This window comes from Anoplopoma fimbria, chromosome 22 (genome assembly GCF_027596085.1).
Source record: "Anoplopoma fimbria isolate UVic2021 breed Golden Eagle Sablefish chromosome 22, Afim_UVic_2022, whole genome shotgun sequence".
Classification (NCBI taxonomy): Eukaryota; Metazoa; Chordata; class Actinopteri; order Perciformes; family Anoplopomatidae; genus Anoplopoma; species Anoplopoma fimbria.
In genome coordinates, this window is record NC_072470.1 from 2,425,952 (window position 1) to 2,450,181 (window position 24,230).

General features: G+C 42.9%; 1 protein-coding gene across 1 annotated transcript in view; it reads right to left on the bottom strand.

Annotated features, from left to right (window-relative positions):
* The window catches only part of LOC129111730 (NALCN channel auxiliary factor 1-like), a 28,344-nt gene extending 8,280 nt beyond the window's left edge, over positions 1 to 20,064 (bottom strand). Inside the window, exon 1 of the mRNA XM_054623803.1 lies at positions 18,887 to 20,064. Within this exon, the coding sequence (XP_054479778.1) occupies positions 18,887 to 19,561 (675 nt within the window). The 5' untranslated portion in view covers positions 19,562 to 20,064. The remainder of the gene's footprint in view (positions 1 to 18,886) is intronic.
* Positions 20,065 to 24,230: the final 4,166 nt, after the last annotated feature.

Consider the following 24,230-nt stretch of genomic DNA (forward strand, 5'->3'; position numbering starts at 1 on the left):
ATTAGAGCTCAATGGGTACTGCCCCGCTCTCTGTTGGTTTTCTGTTTTGTGTGCAACATGTTTAAGCGCACAACCAGGTCTCTGTTTGTGTGTGTGTGTGTAAACGTGTGCACGTGCGTGTGCGCAGCGTGAAAAGGGAAGCGTATGAGAGCAAATTGAGTTAGTCAGGAAGCAGGCCTGGAGTCTGATTTGATCAGTCTAATGTGTGATCAGTGTGAATGGGGAACCTGGCACTCAGAAAGCCTCTGTCGCCATGCAGCTTAGTCTGCTTCAAACAATGTACTGAAGCCTGGAGACGCCGACAGGAAAGACACCAAGCTGTCGACCATTTCCTCCGGAGGGGGGGGTTTACGCCTGCCGCTGGTTTCAGCTTTGCAGCCTGGCCATTTGTACACACTGCGTTTCACCCCCCTGCTTTAAGTGTCACATGAGCCAGCACTTCCCATCTTCAAATCAAAGAGGAAACCAGGGCAATCCTGATGTTTTGGACGTTCTCTCTTAACGCAGAGATGTAAAATACGCCAGTGAGACATTTTCTGCCAGTGCTTGCATGCAAATCTTTTAAAGCCTAAAAATAACACTCAAAGAAAAATTAAGATTCAAACGCTGACGCTTTGGCAGATAAGTGTCAGCAGCGCTGGCATCTGAATTTCACCACAGTGATTATTACTATTATATAAGAAGCAGACTGTAGAGCAAGTCGTGGACTGCTTCTTATTTTGCCCATGCGCGCAGTAAGCTCACCAGCCAGAACATACTGTTCAGAACTTCAGATAGATGGCTGTGACTATGCAGTGTATATTACTTTTCTTTTATATTTTGTCTCCAGAGTCAACAGTAAACAACACAAAAAAGGCATCAGGGGGTCTAGGTTACAATTAGAGTCAAACTAAAACTTGAATTATTTTTGTGCAAGGAAAAAAACTACAATATAAGATTTTGGACACATATTTCAAGAAGAAAGTGAAAGCTAATTGACCGAGCTTGAGTGGAAGCCACAAGTACTTCCACTCAGAAAGTGGAAGCTAGTTACCCTAGCATAAGTGGACGCAGCTAGTACTACAACTTGGATGTGGAAGCTAGTTAGCCTTGCCTGACAATATTAGCATTTATTCCCACACAGTATTTTTTATTCATGTTATCTAAACACCTGAGTCATTGGCAGCACCCACGCACACAGTGTTGTGTTTGTTACACATTATAGAAGCTATAATGTTACAGCTGATGTTAGCTGTCTCTGTCATGGTCCCAGTAGAAGTGATGGCAGACAACCAGACTGTAAAAACATGTACCAATGAAAAGTCCAGTAACCTCAGCAATTCGTACAATACTCGATTATTTCGAATCACAACATGGAGTTTATAAGTAGGAACTGAAGGGGCCTTTCTTTTTTCCCCCAAGTTGGATGTCAGCAATTTTCGTCTTCCAAGTTGTCTGGAACAACTACGACTAAGCAACAGCTACGTCGGCAAACAACCAGAAACACCATATTGCACTACTAAAATTAACCAGTACAGTACTGGTCGGAACCAGAACTTCATGCCCCCAGGAGAAGACTAATATTGGGGCACTATCACTGCAAAAAATGTAAATATCCTCTTTGTGGAAAATCCAAATTTCACCAAATAACAATGAAAGGTCAAAACAAACCCCAAATGATACTGCTGATTTCAAGGAAACTCTATTTAAATGCATCAAGTTTAAAATAATTGGCAATGTGCATCTGATACCTGCAAGAGAGAAGGTGGGAGGAGGGGTTCTGCTCGTGTACTGTCATGTAACATCCATCAATCCATCAATAAGAGCAAAAAACATTCTCAAATCGAATGGCGGAGGAGCCGTGTCTCTGCAGGGAGTGTGTGTGTGTTCGGGGTGTGTCGGGGTGGGTGGGGGTGACACACTATTCTATAATGTACTGATGCGGCAAGCAGCAGATAGCGAAACTGTACTACATGTGGTGCTCGATGTGAGACGAATTAGCAACCAGCAGAGAGAGAAATGTCACGTTCACGATGTTATGAGATGACCCTTATAAAATACTACTAAGCATTTCCGCAGCTCGGCTCAGATGGATAACATCCCCCCTCCTCCCCCTGCCACCCCGCTTGACGTTTGGGTTGTAAAAGCAGGTCAGCTTTGTTTCATTCCGCCGGCGTCCAGCGGTTTTCGTCCCAGGGCGACAGCTCCTGTTAAATCTGACACGCCAAAAAGCAGCCCTTCCTCCATTCCGCCTCGCCATTGAGCAAGGGGTTCCCCTTTGCCATTCCCCATTCACACGCCTGTCAACAGACACAGAGAGGGGGCTGTGGGAGAGCTCCCCCCAGCCAGACAAGAGGAACAGCGGCGTTTGCTCAATATCCACTCAGTAGGGAGATTACCACCGCCGTGAGGAAATTGTCAATGTCTGAACAGTCTCCAAAAAAAAAAAAAAGCTGCAACATAAAATCATAGTAGAAACACTTAACAACGACCAGGACTTTATTCATATCCACGTTTAGATGTGTTGTCATCTGTTAGCAAATAACTTTAACCTTCGTGTTGTCATTTGACAAAGAAATGCTTCACAATTTTAGTTTTTCTATCTGTAACAAAGGCAGATACCTATTACTGGGAAGACATTTGTAGTGGGGAAACATAAAGCAAGTGTGTACAAACTTGAGTATACACCTAGAAGATACAGATGCAATATGCAATTACCCCTGATAGATATACTTGAGATGCAAGATTCCTCTGCATCATCCAAACGAAAGAGGGAATGCAAATGAAAACCTCTTATAGTCATCTTATTAGGCGTAAGGCCTCCTGGAAATATCTATTAGAATATTAACAATAAATCTTCTAAAAGTAATGACAAGAAAAGGGAAAACCCAGTATACTGATATTTATAACGACATGATCAATGTGGTGAACAGATGACAGTAAAGAATAAAAAAAATATGTAGTTTCTTTGCAATTTTGACCCATTTCTTTTATTAATTCGGAGCAAAGGGGCTTGCTGTTCCCAGTGTTTATGCTAAGCTAAGCCAACCGCCATCTTTGCACAAGCTTAATGCTCGATCTTCTCATCTTATTCTTGTCAACAACGGGAATAATTGTATTAGAATATTATCTCAATAAAATGTCAAATCTCATTTTGTCATAGCACCCAGGTTCTGACACGTTTTAGCTTGAAAGTCCTTTCCTGTTGTGCCTCGCCTTGTTTTACTTCCTGCCTTTGTTTGTTGATCACCCGTCCCTGGTTACCTCCCTCCTGTCCTGGTGTATTTAGCCTCAGTGATCCCTTTCATCTTTTGTCAGTTTGTCTTTGTTGCTACATGGATCTTTGTTTGCTTGTGCTCATGCAGGCTGTACCTGCAACAATTAAAAGCATCTTATTGTGCTGCTTCCACTATACATGATGCTTCTTTGGTATGCAACGCTTTTTGGCCGTAAAATGTCTGTGTAAGAGGTCCCAAATACTTTGACTAAAATGTGTGTGTTAATGCTAATAAAGCTAAGGTACCCAACATTGTAGAAACCAGCTAGAGCAAGCAAGTTTAATGTGAGTATCCAACAACAACAACAACAAAAACAGTAGCGCCGACTCTTTTCCAATATAAGTAGCTAGTAGCACTAGCTCCAAAAGTCACTAAAATTCAGGGCCGATTGAATTGATTGGACGGGCTCATTAAAATCCTGCGACAGCAAGAGATACTAGACTTTTCATAGTTGTCAGAGCATTTGATTTATTGATTGCTGTGGGAATGTAAAGAGAATTACAACAAATCAACAAAAAAAAATCTAAAATAAATCACCTACCCTAGCTTTAAGCCATAATAATGTCTAATGTATGTACGGTGCTCTATCCGTGAGCCGTACTGCCCAAATCAAGCAGCATGTTTCCCGTCCTCTTGCTGGTTCACGCTGCTGGGTGTGTATCGGAACTTTAACTCAACACGCCGCTGAGTATCAACACTCTTTCTTCTCAGCAGGACGGTGTCACACACACACGGGCTGTAAAGTGGAATGACAGAGACGGCTATAAAAAGCATATGAGTCAGCTGCAGAGTGAGATCCCAGTTAGGAGCTGAATGACACAGATCATTGCCACTCACAGAAAATCGCGGCCGCAGGAGAACAGGAAGTGGTTCTTACACTACCTGGGCTGTTGTTTTTTTATTATGGTGCCATTAATGTCCTTAGTTTGCAAAAATATACATTCCTGATGAATTGGATTGGGTCACCTGTTCTATTTTACGAGATTTCAAAAGAAGTGTTTTCATATGCTACACACACACACACAACATAAAAGGAAACTGACAAAGCGTTGTTGACAGGACTTTGATGCGCTCACACTGACGCAACCGTGGGATAATCCGCCAGGACGAGGATGTATACGGCCGTCTCTCCTGCATTGATGTCCGTACTTAATACATCCCATCCCCGGTGATGTAACGTAACCAGGCGCTGTGTGTGTTTCTGAAATATGACACTCCGAGGCAGACATTTTTTTTTTTTTTTTTTTTTTTTTTTTTCATCAAATTAGATGGTTTGCAATCTCGGTGCAACCCTCGTTTGTACGTCCACTGTGTCATCTTCCAGCAACAAGTGCTCCTCCGGGAGAAAAAGGGTCAAAGAGGTGGGATGAGGACGGGGGACTACAAATTTGAGCCTAAAAGTGTGTGTGTGTGTGTGGGGGGGGGGTTTCTGAATAACATTCTGGAAAACACAATGGCCTGAGGGTTCCAAACTGGAAGGGGAAGCTAAACGACCCCACAGGTCAGATGGCAGGCACAATAAGAGTCTGGAACATAAATATGTGGCAATTCCCAAAGGGGGAGGGATTTAAATCATTTAAATTAAAGGAATCCAGTGTACTTCCCTGGTAGTAAAGCCATCTGGGACAGAGTTTGGGCTCTATAAATAAACTTGATATGCTTAACCTATGAAAGCAAGTAAGTGTGATGCACATGTTTCAACAGAGAGCACTAGAGAGCTTATGTCACTGCCACTGGAGATTCACCGATTGATTGGCTGAAATCCTCCAGTTTTCAGCTGATCGGTCGGTTTCACACTTCTGATAATAATAATAATAATAATAATAATAATAATAATAATTAAGCCTTTATTAGTCCCACAATGGGGAAATTATTTCTCTGCATTTAACCCATCCTGGAGGAGCAGTGGGCTGCAATGAAGCGCCCGGGGAGCAACTTGGGGTTAGGTGTCTTGCTCAAGGACACCTCGGCATGTTGCCGGTAGAGGGGTTTGAACCACCAACCTTGTGGTTACGGGACAAGCGCTCTACCTCATGTGCCACAGCCGCTGCTGCATGATAGTTTTACGGCGGCACACAGCCACAGACAGTAACATTACAGTCAAACACACAAAAACAACTTGTCAAAAAAATGTGAATAGGAGTACTGCACAAAGGTAAATTAAAATAAATTGTAGTTGTTGGCAATAAACTTGAATAAATCCAGTTGATTTTGATGGATTTTGCAGAGCAAAATAAAAAAATGACATTAGGGAGATAATTATGACATGTAACTCTAGCTCTAAGCAGCTTTTAATACGTCATTAAAAACTATGAGTGATGATAGTTTGTGATGAATAGTAGTATTCAAACAAAATACGATCATTTGAATTGAGTGCTTTTATTGCGAAAAAAACACTATAAATGACAAAAACATTTAGAATTTCTGGCAATATATACCGACTTTGAGACAGTTGAAATATATATATTTTTTAAGTAGTCTGGAGCTTTGCTGTCAATTATAGATCTTATAAAAAATGTATTGGGCAGATCAGACTTTTAAAAATTCTGAATCAGCCAAGCAGAATTGCAAGATGCACAATCCTCTAAATTAATATTTCAATAGGGAAAAATTCTAAACAAAAGAGGTAGAGTACAAAAGAAAAGCAGTGTGTCACACTATATAGGCAATATGTATTATATGATATACAACAGCCATGTAACCTCCTCAACAAGACAATGCAAAACCAATAAAGCCATAACATTTTCTCATAAAATTGAACAAAATCTGTGGTTCCAACTAAATAGAAAATACTTTTCAATTCCAAATACTTAAGCCCAGTGTTCAATCCTTAAAGGTTTCTTTATTTTGGTCTCGAATCACTTGCACCTTTTATTTGTGCAAACGGCTATAAATACATGTTCACAAAGCGAACGGAAACACGAAATGAGAAGCCATGTCGGTTTCTCAGAAACAAGCGCGTCAGTAACAGTAAACAGAGGCCTTGATTAGTGATCCATAAACGGTATTGACAGGCCTCTGGAGATTCTGCTGCTGTTACACTTGATGTTCTAGCTTCTTCCATTGCCGCTTGTAGCTGCTTTCAGCAAAAACAATGGCGAGGACATCCCCAAACAATGTGAGTTTTTCCGTGTGTAATGCAATTTTGTAGATACTGCAACTTTAATATTGCTATTTTTTGAATTTCATAACAGTTAAAACGTTCAGATATTCAAATATTGTAATCTGTGTTATCTATTTGAGTTATACAGCTTCAGCGATTGAGCTTCGTTTGTCCTCTAAGTCTCAAAAATCGTGACATCACCTGATCCACACACAACATGAAGCGGCGCATTCTTAGCTCTTGACCCGTCAATCGTATTGACTGGCCCCCAGAGGCTTCCAGAAACCCTGGCCCCCTTTAACTGGAAATGCCCTGTTGAGCATACGCCATTGTGTGACGTCAGTCGGAGCGCGGAGCCGCCCCCGTCGGCCTCTCGTTGTCCCCGAGCCATGTTTTGTAAATCAGTTTCTTAGAAAAACCCTGGTCATGAATGTGAATGGCGGGATTTGTTTTCAGCCCGGTTGAGCACGCAGCCGAGGCGATGAATACGTTAGATTGCAAAACAGGTGAATCTGACGACTCTCCCCCTCTGCCGCAGGGAACAAAGCTAATCTGGGAAAATAGCAGGTCCTCTCTTAGGTTTGGTTTCAGGTTGTTATAGATTAAGCAGTGCTCTGGTTCGGGGGATCCCTGTTGGCACGGCTCCAACTCTGCAGCTCTCTTTCTCTAAAAGGTTTGAAGAGTTCATTCTCAGCTGGATCAGAGCTCTGGGAGGCTGCTGAACAGGTCAGGTAGTGTTCTCCATCGATGCAGAGCCGACTGCTGACTGCAGGAGGTTCGACCCAGGAAGTATTGACTGAACACCCACCCTACCCCAGAGATGTCACTCCACGATAAACACTGCCTTATAGGAGCTTTGACACACAAGGACCACAGCAAACTGGACTGAGCTCAGCTATACTATAATCAGCACCCATTCATCCTCCACTGTAAATTGTTTAAGCTTATCACCAGACCAAACTGACAAACAACAACCAACAAACACTGAACTTTCACCTAGGGGACCATTGTTACCCGTGTGAATTGAGAAATCTAAATTGATTTATTTGTCACGCAACTCCGATATTTTAACCCAAGTATTTCACGATCTTTTCCTAAACCTGACAAAGTATTTCACCAACTTTTCCCAAACTTAACCAAGTATTTCACAATGTTTTCCTTAACCTCAACAAGTATTCTACGATCTCTCCTAAACCTTCATGATCTTTTCCTAACTAACCTAAACAAGCAGTTCTGTTGCCTAAACCTAACTAAGTTGTTTCCTGTGAAGGCGGAAGTTTATTTTGAAAAGACTGTTGCTTGACTTTTGTATGAAAATGAACGAAGAATTTGCATAAATCTGGTATATCTCATGTCAGAAATGTTAATAATAAGCTCTCCAGGAATATATAATTAAAATACAAGGACAAAATGAGAGTTAAACAGCCAAAAGGCCTCCCATTCCACCCACAAGCTCCCTGCGATGATACACAAGGCCTCGCATCACGGCCTTGTGACTGCAGGAGAACTTTGCCCATATCTCCGGGACATTTCAGAAGCTGATTCTGAGAGGATGCACATTTAACATCCTCCTGTGATTACGAGGCCGTCGAAGAGAGGCGGAGATGTCAGAGGGGCCCTCCCCGGAGAACTGCAGGGCACCTCTCCACTCAGATGGCCACTCGGCAGATGGGTCGCGAGGGTCTGGAGGAGAGGTCGCGCAGGAGCAACATCTGGACTGTGGGTGTATACCAGCTGGATCCGGGAACAGAATTTTAGACAGGTTCAAGACCGTTTCAGAGCAACAGGTGTTTTGGTTTAAGGTGTGACCATGTTAACTGGTGACATAATTGGTTACGTAAATGGTTGACACAGATGAGCAAACCACGGACGCATTCGACTGAGAGTCACCAGTGTACATGGTCACTCATTAGACTGAAACACTGGTGTCGATGGCTGCTATTAAACCTGTTGACTACCACTCGACTGTTTGTAGCATCCAATTTAAAACTTTAAAAAGTCAAAACTCTGTTTCTGTACATGTCCACAGGTAAGTTTGAAGCATCAAGTGTATGCTCCTTTATAGCCATTAAGTCAAAAGGAGTTTTTACACCTTACCCACTTACACCTGTTTAAAACATTAAAACCTTTTTATTTAAGATGTGATTTTAGGATTCTCTATAAATCACTTAATGGTCTGACATGGTTTTAAGTATGTACCCACCAGATTCCTCACATCCTCTGGTAGCTTTCTCTCAGTTGTTCCTGGGAACAAAACTTAAAACACATATTTTTAACCTTTATCTAGTTACTAGTTCTGTTATATTTAATATTAATTTAAATTTATTTCTATTCGTTAAACTTCTGTTCTTGTTCTTTTTCCCCTTTTTATGTTCAGCACTTTGGGTTCCAATTGATGTGTGACCTGTGCTGTATAAATATAGTTGATTGATTTATACTTCAATGATGGCTTTGGCTGAAGTTTTACTTTCACATGTTACTGCAGTATGTAAGCCTATTTCTGTGTCTGGTTTAGGCTGTTTACTTACACGCCATGAGCAGTATTTAATACTTTGTATCATCACTTCTTGGAAGAAAATCTATAATTAGTCACGTTGCAGTTCACATCCATGTCTGTCAAACTGTGATCCCATTTTTGTAAAATTGTCATAATTAGTGTACGACTTCTTGAAGTTTGGCCTAATACATGTATTGTGAGGTCACAGTGACTTTGACCTTTGCCAACCAAATTCTAATCAGTTCATACATGAGCCCAAGACGTTTTTTGAAGCTCAAATTTGAAGAAATTTGCTTGAGGTGTTCCTGAGATATCGGACGGATAGACAACCCAACACAACCCCTCTTTATTGAGCATTATCATCTATTCTTTTTCTAATTTGCACCTCTGTTTATATTAATACTAAAAAGCTATTGAAAGTTTATTTTTACTATCAGTATTTCTGTTAAATGACCTATAATCCATATGATACAGCTGAAAAAGACATCTTTAGGCTGTAACAGTAGGCTAAATTGAGAGTATAACTGTATAAGTTGCAGAAACTGAAATAAAAACCAAAATAAACTTGTACTGTTAATGTGTACTTAGTCTGCAGACTCGCCTTCTGCGACACCAACTGTTCCTTTTGTGTTCAGTGTTTTCTTTGTTTACACAGCCTTAACTTAAGTTAAAAAGCGACACTGTTAAGAGGAATGCACCAACATGAAAGAAAATCTCTCTGAGTCTGATTGATTTCATCACTGCAAAACATTTCCATCACTGAAATCGCTTCAACATGCTTTTATGATTGGACTGGCCTTGAGGGAATTTTTTCAAATTTGGCACAAATGTCAACTTGGACTCAAGATTGACACAGAGGCTTATAACCATGAAGTGGTAATTTAAGTTTTGTGTGTATCAAAGCCTGATAAATCTTAATCTTCTGTGCCATAGAGCTCCATCATTGTCCAAAAACATATCAATGAGCCAAACTGTTGCACTGGCTGATATGTTCCTTCATCATTCATTCTACCAAGAACCAGGGATGTAGTCCAGACCAACTTATTCTAGTCCAAGTCAAGTCCAACACCAGGTCTTTTTTGTCCAGGTAGCTCTTATTGGTTCCAGGTATATTTTTAACAGCGTTGCTAAGCATTAAGCAGTGTCACTGTTGTTGGTAGATTCGGGACACCCTATGTAGAACTGATCCCAAATCAGGAGCCAGGAAAAACCTGATCAGTTCTTAATAAACCAACAAGGCACTGGTCCAAGTGAAGGAGCTTTCTCGGTTCTCAAGACCGAGAGCGGTCTCAGGTACTAATGCCCTGCCACCAGCACACACCCTGTAGTTTATTTTGACTCAACCCCTACATACACCGTCCTGTTCAGAATAGCACCACATGTGGATCAATCCGCAGCTGCAAATAGTCCCAAACAAATACAACTATTTCCTCCTCTTTGAGTAACTCTTTTCGGGACCCACTGAACTCCTTTTTAAACCAAACATCTGTGAGAAATATTTTCGTCTTCAATAGCAAGACTGTTTGTACGGAAGTTTATACTGAAGTTAGCGTGCTAAAAATGCAATGGAAACTGTACACATAAAAATGGCCGCTGCTCTGACCATCCTGCAATGTTGATTTAAATGGGCACAGTTAGCAGGCTAGCTAGCATCAGAGAGCTATTATCTCGACTATACTGGTAAAATAGACATACTGTATCTTATCAACTTATTGCATAAGAGAGAAGTGTACATCACGCGTTGATCAATTTAATGAAGGGACTGCACAGTAGCGCTGTTAGGTAAAGAAAACGCTCTCATAAACAAAACGCATGTCCAGTGACTGACAATTCATTTAACATGGAACATCACCCTCAATCATCCTAATGGGCTGCACGGAGCTTAACGCAGATTCTAACCTTCTACCCAGCCCACTGTGCACATGCAGACCTGGTTTGAAAAAGCTTTTTACAGAGGGGGCACAGAGAGAGAGAGAGAGAGAGAGAGAGAGAGAGAGAGAGAGAGAGAGAGAGAGAGAGAGAGAGAGAGAGAGAGGGAGAGAGAGGTGCCTTAATAAGGGGAAGTCGGATAATCCCATTAGTGCCAAGTGTTGCAGGGATTTAGATGCGATCATCTGGAGGCCCCCCCCCACAGGATATCTGAGTTACATAGTCATCAGTTTTCCTATCTGACACCACCAGCTGTGGACAATGCTCCCCCCCCACCTCCGAACAAGAACACAAAACCTCCACCCTGCTCCTCCATGTTCTACATTAGTTAAATACAGCACACAGCGCCTGGGATATGCATTCAGGCTTATATCTGTCCCTGTTAAAAAAATAATCCATTCAAATACCTATGCAGACAATAGGACTGTTAGACTAATTGATGTCATGCCCATAAATGAATGAAGGTTTTAGTCTGACCCTTAGGTGTTTCACAGCAGGGGAGGGAAAAAAAATACATCCTGCATGCAACATCTTCATTTTCTCTCAATTATGAAGCCAGAGTAATGAATGTTTTTACTATAATTACGTTTTGCAACTGAATGCAATTCATCTCCAGGCAGGATTTATACTTTAAAGAACGTAATTTTATTATTTCTGTGTGTGTTGGGTTTTTTTCGGGGCTACATACACTTTTTTTTTATTTGACACAATAAATGCACAAAGGGAAAAAGTTAATTTAACTTGTATTGATAATGTGTAGCAGTTGTGTGGCTTGGTCTGAGTCTGAGTTTAATGTGAAGTCTCAAGCCAAAATTGAGGAAACCCCGATGACATCATCAGGGTAACCCCATGATGTCATCATGACGACTTCAGCAGGGTGATGTCGACCTTGGCTCGATGCGCTTGACACTTCAAAGCCTGCATCACGAAGTTGAGACTATAGATTGAAAGGCCACTGAGTTGCATTATGGGAAACGTAGTTTTGAGGCACTGCCGCTTCAATTTTGGCCAACTTTATGGAAGTGTAATGCTAAAGTGCCCCCTAAATATGCATGGCCATTTTAAAAGGGGCACTCTAGAGAATTTCATTTTCCATTTTCTTTTTGTGAAACACATTCCTAAATATTTCAATGAATATCAGAATCAGCTTTATTTGCCAAGTATGCGTACGCATACAAGGAATTTGACTTCAGTTTTCCGTCGCTCTCAGAGTACATATAACGAAAAAGACAAATAAAAAACAGAAAACAAGGACAGCAAAGATATATATGTATATATATATATATATATATATATATATATAAAATATATGTAAAAGAAGACAAATGTTCAAAGAAAAAGTGAGCCATGCTAGCAGCTCTGCCAGGCTATACAGGCAGTGCTTTGAGCTGAATGCTAACGCCAGCATTCTAGCAATTGAAATGCTCCTCAGCAGGTTCAATGTTTACCATTAAATCTGAATCTGAGTGTAAAGTGTTAACATGCTAACATACTGAGCGCTAAACACAAGGTACAGCTGAGGCTGATTGGAATGCCATTAGTTCCATAAATGGAATCAGTCCTCTACAAAGTGACAACATGGCATTAATTACAATCTTCACCTTTGATTGACAACATTACTGTATGCCAGAGAAATGACTTCACGTGACACCCATAATGGAAATGTCACAGAGGTTAAATGAGGCCTATTAATTGGATGACCCGCTTTAACCCCCCCCCGTTTCCTCCTGGTGCAGTTTCCCCTCCCCTCCACCAGAACCTGCTGTTATCTCACGTGATCTGATCAGCTCTGCGATCACGGTTAAAACAATATGGAAGCACCGCCGTGCACTGCATCTCTTCCCCCTCCGGCTCATTGGTATGCCACTCAGGGATCTGCCCATTCATAAAAAAAAAGGGCCGTCGAGGAGCAGGCCGAGCCTCCTCCAAGGGACAAATCCCTCTCCAAGGTCAGCGTTCACACCCGCCGCGGGGAAGAAGACACACCGACAGGAAAATCACACATGTGAGCGCTTCCACGTGCAACATGGACGGGTGGACAACGGCTAATGGCTAATCTGAATGAAGAATAAAAGGCAAACAAAGGGAAGCAATGTGTGTATCCATGTCTTGTTGTCAAGTACAAGGAGGATGAGCGGCTGGGGGACAAATCAAAGCTACCCACATGTGAGCCACCTCCACCCTGAGAGCCATCATAATCACTGCCGGTTGGCTGTGTATACACACACAAAACACTGGAACACAAAGAACACAGCTACGCCGATACATGACTGATGGATCTCTATAGATATTGATTTTTTCGCATAACATTTTGACCAGATGTTTGTAAAGATGTTCACTCTGCGAGGGATTTTCTGACATTACAGGCTAAACAATTATTAAATTACATAGAAAAAGTCTAAGAGCCCACAGCCATGCTAGCAGCAATGCGTCAATCTAATTGCTAACGTCGGCATGCTAACACACTGACAGTGACAACAACGCTAACATCATAGACTGTATATGTAAGTGGACGTGGTCATTGTGGCGTCTTCCCATTGGTTTGTGGACTGACGTTTTGAAGCCTCGAGCCCGGGGATTTGACGTTGCCATCTTGAATACGGCCGACGACATTTTCTCATAGACTTCTATACAATCAGACTTCTTTTTGCAACCAGAGGAGTCGCCCCCTGATGGCCATTAGAGAGAATGCAAGTTTATGACACTTCCACACTGGATTCACTCGTCAGAACAGGAAGTTGCCGCCTGGCTAACATGCAGCAGGTAATGTTTACCATCTTAGCTGTGTGATAGCATGCCAGCATTCTTTAACTGGCACTAAAACACAAAGTACGGTTGGTGCTGGTGGGAATGTCAGTAGCTTTACAGGCATTTAGTCATCAACCAAATGGAGATTTTGACCAGGTGATGGCGCAGGAGAAAAAGTCAGGGGAACACCAAAGTTCTAACAGTTCATCCAGAGGGTTACGCGTATGTCTGCACCAAATTTAGCGGCAAACCATTCAATGGTTGTTGAGATATTTCAGCCTATAAACCATGCTGCTGGCTAAAAACGGCGGATTTGTCGATGTGGCGGCAGTCCGACCTTTCCAAAAGGGATTTAACTTTTTGCACATTTTGGTGAGACTCCGTTAAAAGGACAGATTTTAATACGGAGCTCAAGCCTTCTTTCCAAACCAGAAGAGGAACATGACTTCACCAGGCTCCATCTGAGTTTAGATTTTGTTTCAGGGCCCCCCCACTGGGAACCTTGTTGTTACACATCACTAACTGCTGAATGGCGGAACTGTCTATGTTGTAGATAGGGAGGTGATAGATGAGGAGAGTGCAGCTTGGTCTACCCAAATCATTCATACAAAAAACACAGGTCTTTGGCCCAATCAAACAGGTTCAGACAGTGACATGATGTCTTCACTGCCCCATATCGCCCGCTCTCAGATGAAGGACGAGAAGACGCGGAGGGGCTCGGCGCAAAAATCGATAGGGATCAACCTCTCTGTGTTGCTGCCACCCGTCCCTCCGGCTCAAAGGGGGCTCAGATCAATGCAGATGTGTGCGGCTGACAAGGTTCTAAAGGAGAGGAGGTATGCTGTGGACGCTGTCCTCCTTTTTTACTCGCACACAACACTGGCTAAGATTAGACATTCAATTGGACCTGGAGGGGGGGGTCTGATTCCTTTGCAATTATTTTACAACATAGTATGAGAGATCTGTCTTTTAAGCGCAGACATAAGTGAAACTACCAGGGAGGAAATAAGGCTGCAGACACCTTTGCAGCTGCACTTTAATTAATGTTGTCAAACAGTTGACAGCGTGTGAAAAGAATGCGTAGATATTTTTGTGTCATGGCGCAATCATCTCAGGTGAGCAAGAAGATGCTCCTCAAACACCTCGTTTGTGGTGGGAAACCCTGACAAGCTAAGTGATGCATGTTCCATCCCAAACAGGGCCGGATTTAACCTCTAATGGGGCCCTAAGGGGTGGAAAGAAAAGGCTGATGGCCACTAATTGCCCCCAGTCTCTCACTCTATGAACATTGTATTAGTTCATTGATTGTATTAGTTCATTGATTCATGGAAGCACAAGACAAACTGAAAAAAACGATTTAGGATTTATTTTGTGGCCTTCGTACAAATAAACACAGCATTGACAAACAAAAAAAAGTGTCATTTATCCAATCATCACAAACTAGGTTTGGGCAATATGGCAAAAATCTTCTATCTCGATAAAAGTAATTTCATATCTCAATAACAATATTTATATCATGTTTTTCTGGTCATTCAATAAATTATAGTCTATATGAAATGACCACATGGTTTTGTATACTCTTGTGTGAATTAAGGGCTGCACGGTGGCGTAGTGGTTAGCACTGTCGCCTCACAGCAAGAGGGGCCCGGGTTCAATTCCCGGGCTGGACAACCTTCTGTGTGGAGTTTGCATGTTCTCCCCGCAGCTTCCTCCCACAGTCCAAAGACATGCAGCTTAGGTGCATTGAAGACTCTAAATTGCCCGTAGGTGTGGATGTGAGTGTGAATGGTTGTTTGTCTCTATATGTCAGCCCTGTGATAGACTGGAGACCTGTCCAGGGTGAACCCTGCCTTCAACCATTGACAGCTGAGATCGGCTCCAGCACCCCTGCGACCCTTAACTGGATGTGTGAATTAAATAATTGATGAAAAGTAATAGAGTATTTTCTCATTTAATTAGGTAATTCAAGTAATCAGATTTTCTTATCAATTGAGATGACGTAGTTGTGTCCTGAGATACTTCAAACAACATGGCAGCATTGTGAAACAATCGATTGATGGATCATTTGATTGGCAATCACTTAATAATTGTGATAATCAACTCACTTTTATTTAGCAACAATACCTAAAATTCACTGGTTCCAGCTTCTTAAAGCCCCGGGAAACTTAGATCAGTTTTCAATCGACATTAACCAAACAACAAACCAAGTGTTTTTCATTCTGATTCAAATGTTGCTAAATCCTGACTGGCGCATGGAAGCATGTGACTAACTCTTAAAAAGTGGTTGCCGAAACGGAAACACATGGTGGCACATTTTGCTGTTGTACTTTAAAAACGGATGCAACTGATGGCAACCAAAGCCCAAGAATTGGTTGCCAGTGTCTCAAAACGGTTGCCAGTGGCAACCTGATGATAGAGCCCCGTGTGACGTCGCCTTTTCCAACTTATCCATGCACACTTTAAACCATTGAGAAGAGCAACTATCTCCGGACAATTTCCACCGAACGACTAATAGATAGAGTAGAGATAGAGAAAACTATCTGCAGATTAATCGATAGTGAAAATGACAACAAAACTTTTTCGAATTTAAAGAAGGCTTTCTTAGTTGTTTTGCTTGTGCAACTCAGCCACTTTCATGTTGTTATTATTAATCATTATGCATGTATCAGCACATATAACACAGTCATGCCCAAAATCAACTAAATTAAAAAATATGAAAGGCTTTTGAGTTCATCTGCATTGAAATTGATACACCTGTGTGCTCAAATATGCGTCATGTGAATAGGTGACCATAAGAGTCAAGCTACTCTACATGGCTAACAGCTGCTGTACTCTTAACATGCTTTCTGAGAAGGTTTGTTTCTGCAAGTCTGACATTTTTGGTTCACACAAAACAAAGGGGTAAAAAAAAATGCTGCTTTCAAGTCAGCTTTGGCGCCTCGGCCCAGGTTTTAAATGTTTGGGAGGCCCGGCCCCGCTGTCAAGATGAACGGGTGGGTTTCCCAAACAGTCAGATGATGGAGAAACCCACCGCGAGGAACACCGTGTGATGTTTCACCTCGGGCTAGAGGAATCAAAGCACCACCTGCGGACGGCACAAACATAAACACCACCCTCCGTGTCAAGTATCATCACTTGAAGTGTCAGGGAACCCTTTCCTCTGGTTCTCAGTAGCCAAACGCAGAAATAAGACGTCTTCTTGTTTATGTTTTTCCATGTGCCCGCTCAGTGTGTGCTACAATCTCACTGTATTTAGACAGATTACAGAAAACATCTGTCTGAGCCAGCAAACAGCATGTGACCGCCACGCTCCTTTTGTATAAAAGGCAGGTAGCCATTAACTCCACGAGAGCTCGACATCACCGCTTTCGAAGGTTGGCGCCGCTCGTTCTTGCGACGCTGGACCGCCAGCACATAGACGAAAACCCTATAATCAAGACGGTGATGGAGAAGGGGTCATTGCTGAAGAAATTAGTCGCCGTGGCTAAATGACTGTTTTCTCTCTCAAGTGTCAAGAGGTGAATGTCACACACGGAGGCTCCACCGCTCGCTGATACTTGCTGGAAAAAAGTCCGGCGTGGTTTGTCTATCTCTCAGCGGCGGCCATTGCCTTTTCTTTTTCTCATGTTTGGCATGATTTTATATTCCATAGCCGGCAACAGATAAACCCTGAAGTAGCTTGGGTCAAGCTTTACCAACTCGACATAAGTAAAGGACCTTGGTATGAGTTTTTGGAGCTTCCGGCAACGATGATTCATGGGAAATATCAGAACTGGGGCTGCGACTGGTTATTGTCCTTGTATGTTGTTGATTCATATGACAATTATCTCATCCGTTAATCATCCAATTTTTTTCCCCGGAACACAAGGTCATCATTTCTAACATTGTGTTTTGTTACATGTCCAAGATCCTACTATAACAGGTTTACAGCCCTATTTGACAAAAAGGGAAGCTGAGAATCAATATAGTTGTCGATCACTTGTGTGTAAATCGACTAACCGATTTGTATTCCATCCCGAACAGAATAAATCCAAACATGTGGACAAAAAACTCATCTGCTCTACAACTGTAACACCTGATTTCATATTTGAGAATGAGACACATTTGAGTGCTCCTTTGTGTGCACAAAGAGAGTGTGTGTGTGAGTGTTTACATAAATCAGAATGTGCTTTCTGAAAACGCATAAATGCTGGAATTATGTTGTCCTACTATAGAAAAAAGGCTGTGTTGTCTTTGCCGGGTTTAAGACATCCAACAGAGAGAATATAAAAGAAAGAGAATCAATGTTTGATGACTACATAACACACACACACACACACACACACACACACACACACACACACACACACACACACACACACACACTCTCTCTCTTCTGTGCTCTTCCTCCTCTAAATTTAAGATAGCCTTATAATCTAGGCCCAGTGGCTCCGTCTACACTGCACCGGGTTTGTATAAGCAGGCAGATGGCCTTTATCAGATTCGCGTTTTTGACGCCTATGTGCGCGTGTGTCTCTGCCACCGGTTGGGTTGAATGGGAGGCCATCTGGGATTGGCCGGGTTCTTCTGTGAATGGGAGCCCGGGGATGGGAGGGGTGGGAGCAGCCATTCAGCACCGCGGACAGCTCCGGAGAGCGCTGTAATGCAGCCAACCCCTCCACGTCTCCCTGACCCCCGCTCAGCTGTGTGTGTGTGTGTGTGTGTGTGTGTGTGTTAAGAACTGGCAAATAGTACCCAGTGATCAAACAGTGAACCCCCCCCCCCACCCTCTAACCCCCTCGGGCTCCGGCACGAGGCCTGTACGCTCGCAGGGGCCTGGTAATGAGCAAAGAAAGCCTTCCGCCACATTACGCAGGGAAACCACCTCTTGACTTTAATGAAACGCTCTCGATATGGAGTGGGGGCGGCCATGATGAACACCTGGTGGACTGCGACACACACACACACACACACACACACACACACACACTGGCTGCCCCGGAGTTGTTTGCACAGGCCGACAAACAGTTTCCTTCCTGCTCATTAAATGGTCATAAACGCTCTAACGAAAAAGACAGGAGCAGGGCCTCCATCTCCATCTGCACATTAGCATCGGGGCCTAAACACAACGAGGAGATGAATGAACATGAGGCCCGGAGCCGGGAGTCTCCTTGAATCTGTCATCCATCTCCATGGTGACAGGAGGAGGAGGAGGATGGAGGAGGAGGAGGAGGACCAAAACTGGCATCTATCCGGGCCCCAAAAATCAACAGATGGCCACCAGATCAAACCCCAACCACCTCCCACCTCCCAGTCCTCCTCCTCTCCTCCTCCATCCTCCTCCTCCCCATCCCCCCTTTCTCTGCAGCCTACCTTGCACTGCTCCATGCACGTCCTCACAGAGTATGCCCCCGGCTCGTATTTCTGGGTGAGGAGCTCGAAGTCCTCGTACTTCTCCTGGGCATGCTGGTCGTACCGCTGGTACGCCTGGACGCACAGGCTGCACCTGGCCGTGTCTCCATCCCCGAGCACGTCCAGGCTGCAGTTCAAATTGTCCGGACTTGTGGAGCCATAGAGCAAGTCCAGCAGGGAGTAGGAGTTACAAAAGGAGAGGTACAAATCGCTCATATTTACAGCAGGCGTCCCCTCTTTGTCTGAAAGGCCCCCACACAAGAGGTCTGCGTCCGCGAAAGTGAAGCAGTTCCTAGACAAACTATCCCTGTGGCAAGTTTCCAAACGCCACACATGTTGGGTAGAGTTCCCTATAAAAATACCCTCTGGTTTGGCTCTGATGCTGCGTTGTGCCGACGACAGGAGGTGTGAGGATGCAAACTTGACCCTGGTCCTGGCCAGCTTGGCCTCGGCGCAGAACCACAGGTGATCAGAGAGGAGGATGGTGAGGAAGAGGAGGGATGCCAAGGACAGTCTCCATCTCTGCGCCCTCTCGGAGTCGGTGAAAGGCTTCTGGTTGTCTCTCGGGGGCTCAAGCCAGATCTGGAAACCCTCATCATCTTCTTGCTGCCAACACGTCCCAGCACCCCTGGTCATATTTTGGGAACCGGCCGACTCCACCGTGTTGGCTCCTCTGCCGCAACAGTCATTGACGTGGGGATGATGCTCCGTGCGTAATTTTCCAATGGGAGATGCGTGAGTCCTGCTGTGCCTTTGAGCTCAGCGGTGATTCCCATTAAAATGTGACTGGGAAGGATGGGAAATCAGACACTGGCGACCCCATCCTCCATGGCTGTGTCCTCCTCTCCTCTCCTCTCCTCTCCTCTCCTCTCCTGTGCGCCTTCAGGTTCCTCTCCTCTCCTCCTCTCCTCTCCTCTCCTCAATTGCGTCTCTCACTCACCGACAGCGTTTCTTTTTCCTTTTCACGTTTTGCCCGGCCCTGGTCGTGCAGGGACAAGGCCTCTGTCCTCCCCCAGCATGGTGAAGCTGTCTGGCTTTGTGTCGGAGGATGGATGGGCCTGCAGCCCTGGTGGTGGACCTCTTTTCTGCTTCAAGCCCTCACCGTCTTCATCTCTCTGCCGTCAAGTTGCCGCCATGTTCGCCAGGAGATGTGTGTGTGTGTGTGTGTGTGTGTGTGTGTGTGTGTGTGTTTGCAGGAAGCTGAGTTAAGTCAGCATTTCCGTTCACATCCCTCAGAATAAAGGTCGTGTTTATTCAGGAGCACCAGTGACTCCATGTGTCCCATCCAGTCTGTTGCAATTACTGTTTTTGTAGTAATTTGCTTCTGCACTATACTTTTGCTTTAAGATGCTTGTTTAAGAAAGGAGATGCACTTATGACTTCTGGTGACTAGTAGTTCTCTTGAATACCTATGTTGAAGACACTTATTGTATTCATATTAGTTTGTTGCACTTATTGTATTCATATTAGTCTGTTGCACTTATTGTATTCATATTAGTTTGTTGCACTTATTGTATTCGTATTAGTCTGTTGCACTTATTGTATTGGTATTAGTTTGTTGCACTTATTGTATTGGTATTAGTTTGTTGCACTTATTGTATTGGTATTAGTTTGTTTCTGTACTTTTGCTCTGGTTTATGCTTTAAGATGCTTGTTTAAGAAAGGAGATGCACTTATGACTTCTGGTGACTAGTAGTTCTCTTGAATACCTATGTTGAATACACTTCTTGTAAGTCTCTTTGGATAAAAGCGTCTGCTAAATGACTGTAATGTAGTGTAATGTAATGTAATGTAATATGAGGAAGTCAATTTTCACAATACATAATACAAAAAAAGACAAATGAAATCATCATCTCTTTTAACATATTTAACACTAAGAGTGTAAAATTCTTATTATCACCACTTTATAAGTTACTATTAAATAAATACAGCTCTGCTAAATGACTGTAATGTAATGTAATGTAAATCCAACACAAGCAACACACCTTTCTGACCTCTGGAGGTTATCATTTGGTATCAAAAGGATGAAGGAGGTTTCAACTATTTCTTTGTTGAATCAATGCATCAGAAGTCATGGAGCCCATACAGAGGTCCAGCCTTCAGTCTGGACTTATATCTGTGTTGTGCATCCCTTCAATGTGCACAAAGGCATAAAACATGTTGAGGAGTACATACATCATTCAGACACCTTGAAACATACACTTTTTGAAATACGTTCCTGAGAACCCTAGTATCCTCCATCTGTGTGAACATCACAATAAAAAAATACAAAATACACCGTGCAATGTATAGCTGTAATAGTTTTTCTGTCTGTACATATAATATTTCAGTTATTGTGGATTTTTTTTATTGCTTATTTATAATACTTGTTTTTATTTTATTTCATCTTGTGTTTATTTTACTATGTCTCTTGTTTTCTATGCTGTTGTAATCCTGTAAATGTCCCCGCTGCGGGACTAATAAAGGATTTTCTTATTTTATCTTATCTTATCTTATAAACAAGGCTGTCATGTCGTATGTAGGTCATGAGGTCATTATTAAGGCAGCTCCTAAGAACCCAGACTCTCAACGTCATGGCCTCATTACAACAAGGTATAACAGAATATGATGAAATACACCCTCTTATGACCCTTCAGATCTTCAGACCCAGAACACAGGTGTATAAACCACTCAGCTATGCTACTCCAACATCCAGCTTCCTTATTTAATTACATTTATTTTGATTTATTTGATTTGATTTTGACCAAAAAAAGGGGTTCTTGTGCATTTACAAATGTATGCTGTTCAGCACAATAAAGCATTGGTTATATCATATACATTTGTAAAGAAAAATAAAGAAATTGTTACATATGTTGATTTAATTTGAAGGTCCAATGGCTCAACGTCCGGTTTTGTGCTGTGTGATTTTGCTACCTTGACAAATATTTCAGTCTGTGACGTTATGCGCAGTCGCCGCATCCCTCGGCAGTAAAGGTGTGTCAAGTCAGAGAGAGCCAGCTGACAGGACACCAGGTGTGTTGTGATTATGACTTCACAATGAAAGCCTATGATGTCAGCCATCAAAATAAATTATATCTCCACTATTTCAGTGTGGAGCACAAAATAATACAGAAAAAACAAGCAGTAAAAATAAAAGCATGCAGCTCTACTGGTGATAGGGAGCAATAAAACAGGCTGCTGAGGATCATTTGTGGCAACTGTGATGATTTTATTTTGAAATTCTCCACTAACAGCCTTATTATGGGCTATACTGTAGTTGTCTTGACACTGTACCAGTCAGACAGGTTGGTACTCACCTGGTTTCAGCTCCAGGCATCAAAAGAAAGGAGCCTGTTTTCCTCTTTTAAGTCGTTTGCATGTTTTATCCCACTTAAAATTCAAGTGTGCTTTATAATTATTTAATTATTATGAATTAAATGAAGCAAAGTCTGCCGTTGCGTTTGAAGGATCAGTGGATTGATCTGTGGAAGTGCTAAAACCATTTGCTAAAACATACTAAAAATAAAAGTACGTTCCTTTGTTAAATCGGTGTTATATCTAAGCTGTTTTTGCACCTTTTCTAATGAAAACATTAATAATCTGCAGTTCATATGCTGATTTACAGGGAAGGTAGAGTAATTGTATTCACAGAGGAACTATTTTTTAGTTTGGTTCCCAACCTGGGGGTCGGGACTCCCCACAAGGGGCCACAAGATGAACCTGAAGGGTTGCGAGGTAAATTGCGGATAGAAAACTTGACGAATGGAACACAAAATCCCATTTATTTATTCAGACCTTTCCTTACAGATGATTTCACCTCTTTCGGATTGGAAATACTCGTACACTGCCCGGAGTTAAACGAGAATATTGATACCACTCTTTTCCTTCGCTTATCTTAGCTTAGCATAGCATGAGCTAAAGACTGGAAGCTGGGGGAAACAGTTAGCTTGGCCCAGGCTGAAGGTAACACCTACGGGAACCTCCAAATCTCCCTCATCCAAATCTTTTATTGATCATACCTGCTTCCACTTTGTCCAATCAGTTACATGTTAGGACCTTTCGACTATTACCCCTTCACCTGAGCTCAATGTCGGGTGAATATATAACAATATTTACGAATTTTGCGACCGATTATGTAGGAGGCCCAAGATGGAGCTTGATTCTCTGTTGCTTTGATTTAACTTCTCCGTTGAGGGTGGGCGGCGGGGCTAATTGCCGAGACAAACCTCCCCCCTGCAGACACGGAGGCCTCTGTTTCGGTCTCTACAGGAGCTCATTTATTTCAGCCGATTGCATGCAGCTGCCGTTTCTCTGTGTGTGTGTGTGTGTGTGTGTGTGTGTGTGTGTGTGTGTGTGTGTGTGTGTGTGTGTCGCTCGTGTCCCGCTCGTGTCCAACTTGGCTCTGCCGGACACCGTCTCTCCAAAAAGCATCCCAATTAGGGCATTTATCCCATTAGGGCACGGTATTTCTGCCACGCTAGCTTTCAGCGGCTATTTGCTGTTTTGTTTTTTGTTTTTTTTACCATCTCTGTATCATCAAGGATGATAATCTGCTCCTGGCGAGGACCGAGCAGTTAAGACTTTTCAAGACCAACAGTTGTCCTGCAAAGCATCCTGCACACAAATCCACACTGGAATGAGCGCGAGTTGAGTTTCTCTAATGAAGGCCTGTCAGTCCAACGCTCACGCCGCATCACCTGGAAATAGTCCAGAGTGGGCGACGGGTTACAAGAGGTCTTACTGAGGCACAATATCCTCATTTTGAATCATATGCTCTCAACTATTTGATGCTTTTGTGTTGTTGTTTTTTCACGAACTCTTAGCCGAAGCCAAGAATGTCTCAAAGGTAGACTTTTAATTAATTTGTCAAACAGAACGACGAACCCTGCAGGGAGCTCTGCAACGTTCCAACGAGAGGCGTTCTGTGGTTTGTGTGATTGAGAACAGGTACCTCGTCGCTTTTTACCTTGGAAATGTATTCATGCGGCATTTACGCACAACAATGCCCAGGACACCACAGGCAGCTACCTGCCCCCTAGAGGCCACGGTAATGAAGGTTATAACATATCAATGGGTCCCAAGGTGTATCAGTGACATTTTTGAAGACGGAAGAAACACGGCCACATCTTTGTTTGGAGGGCCTTGAGCTGAACCGGTTTTAACGTACCCCGTGGTGTCTCTCTCTCTCTCTCTCTCTCAGTTGACTGAGTGCACGCCGACGAGCAGAGGCAAAGGCCATTGCTTCACACAGAAGTCATGTTTTACGTTAATTACTTTTTTTTTTAAAAACAAGACCCCAGTCAGGTTTTAAACCAATTCAAGGCAT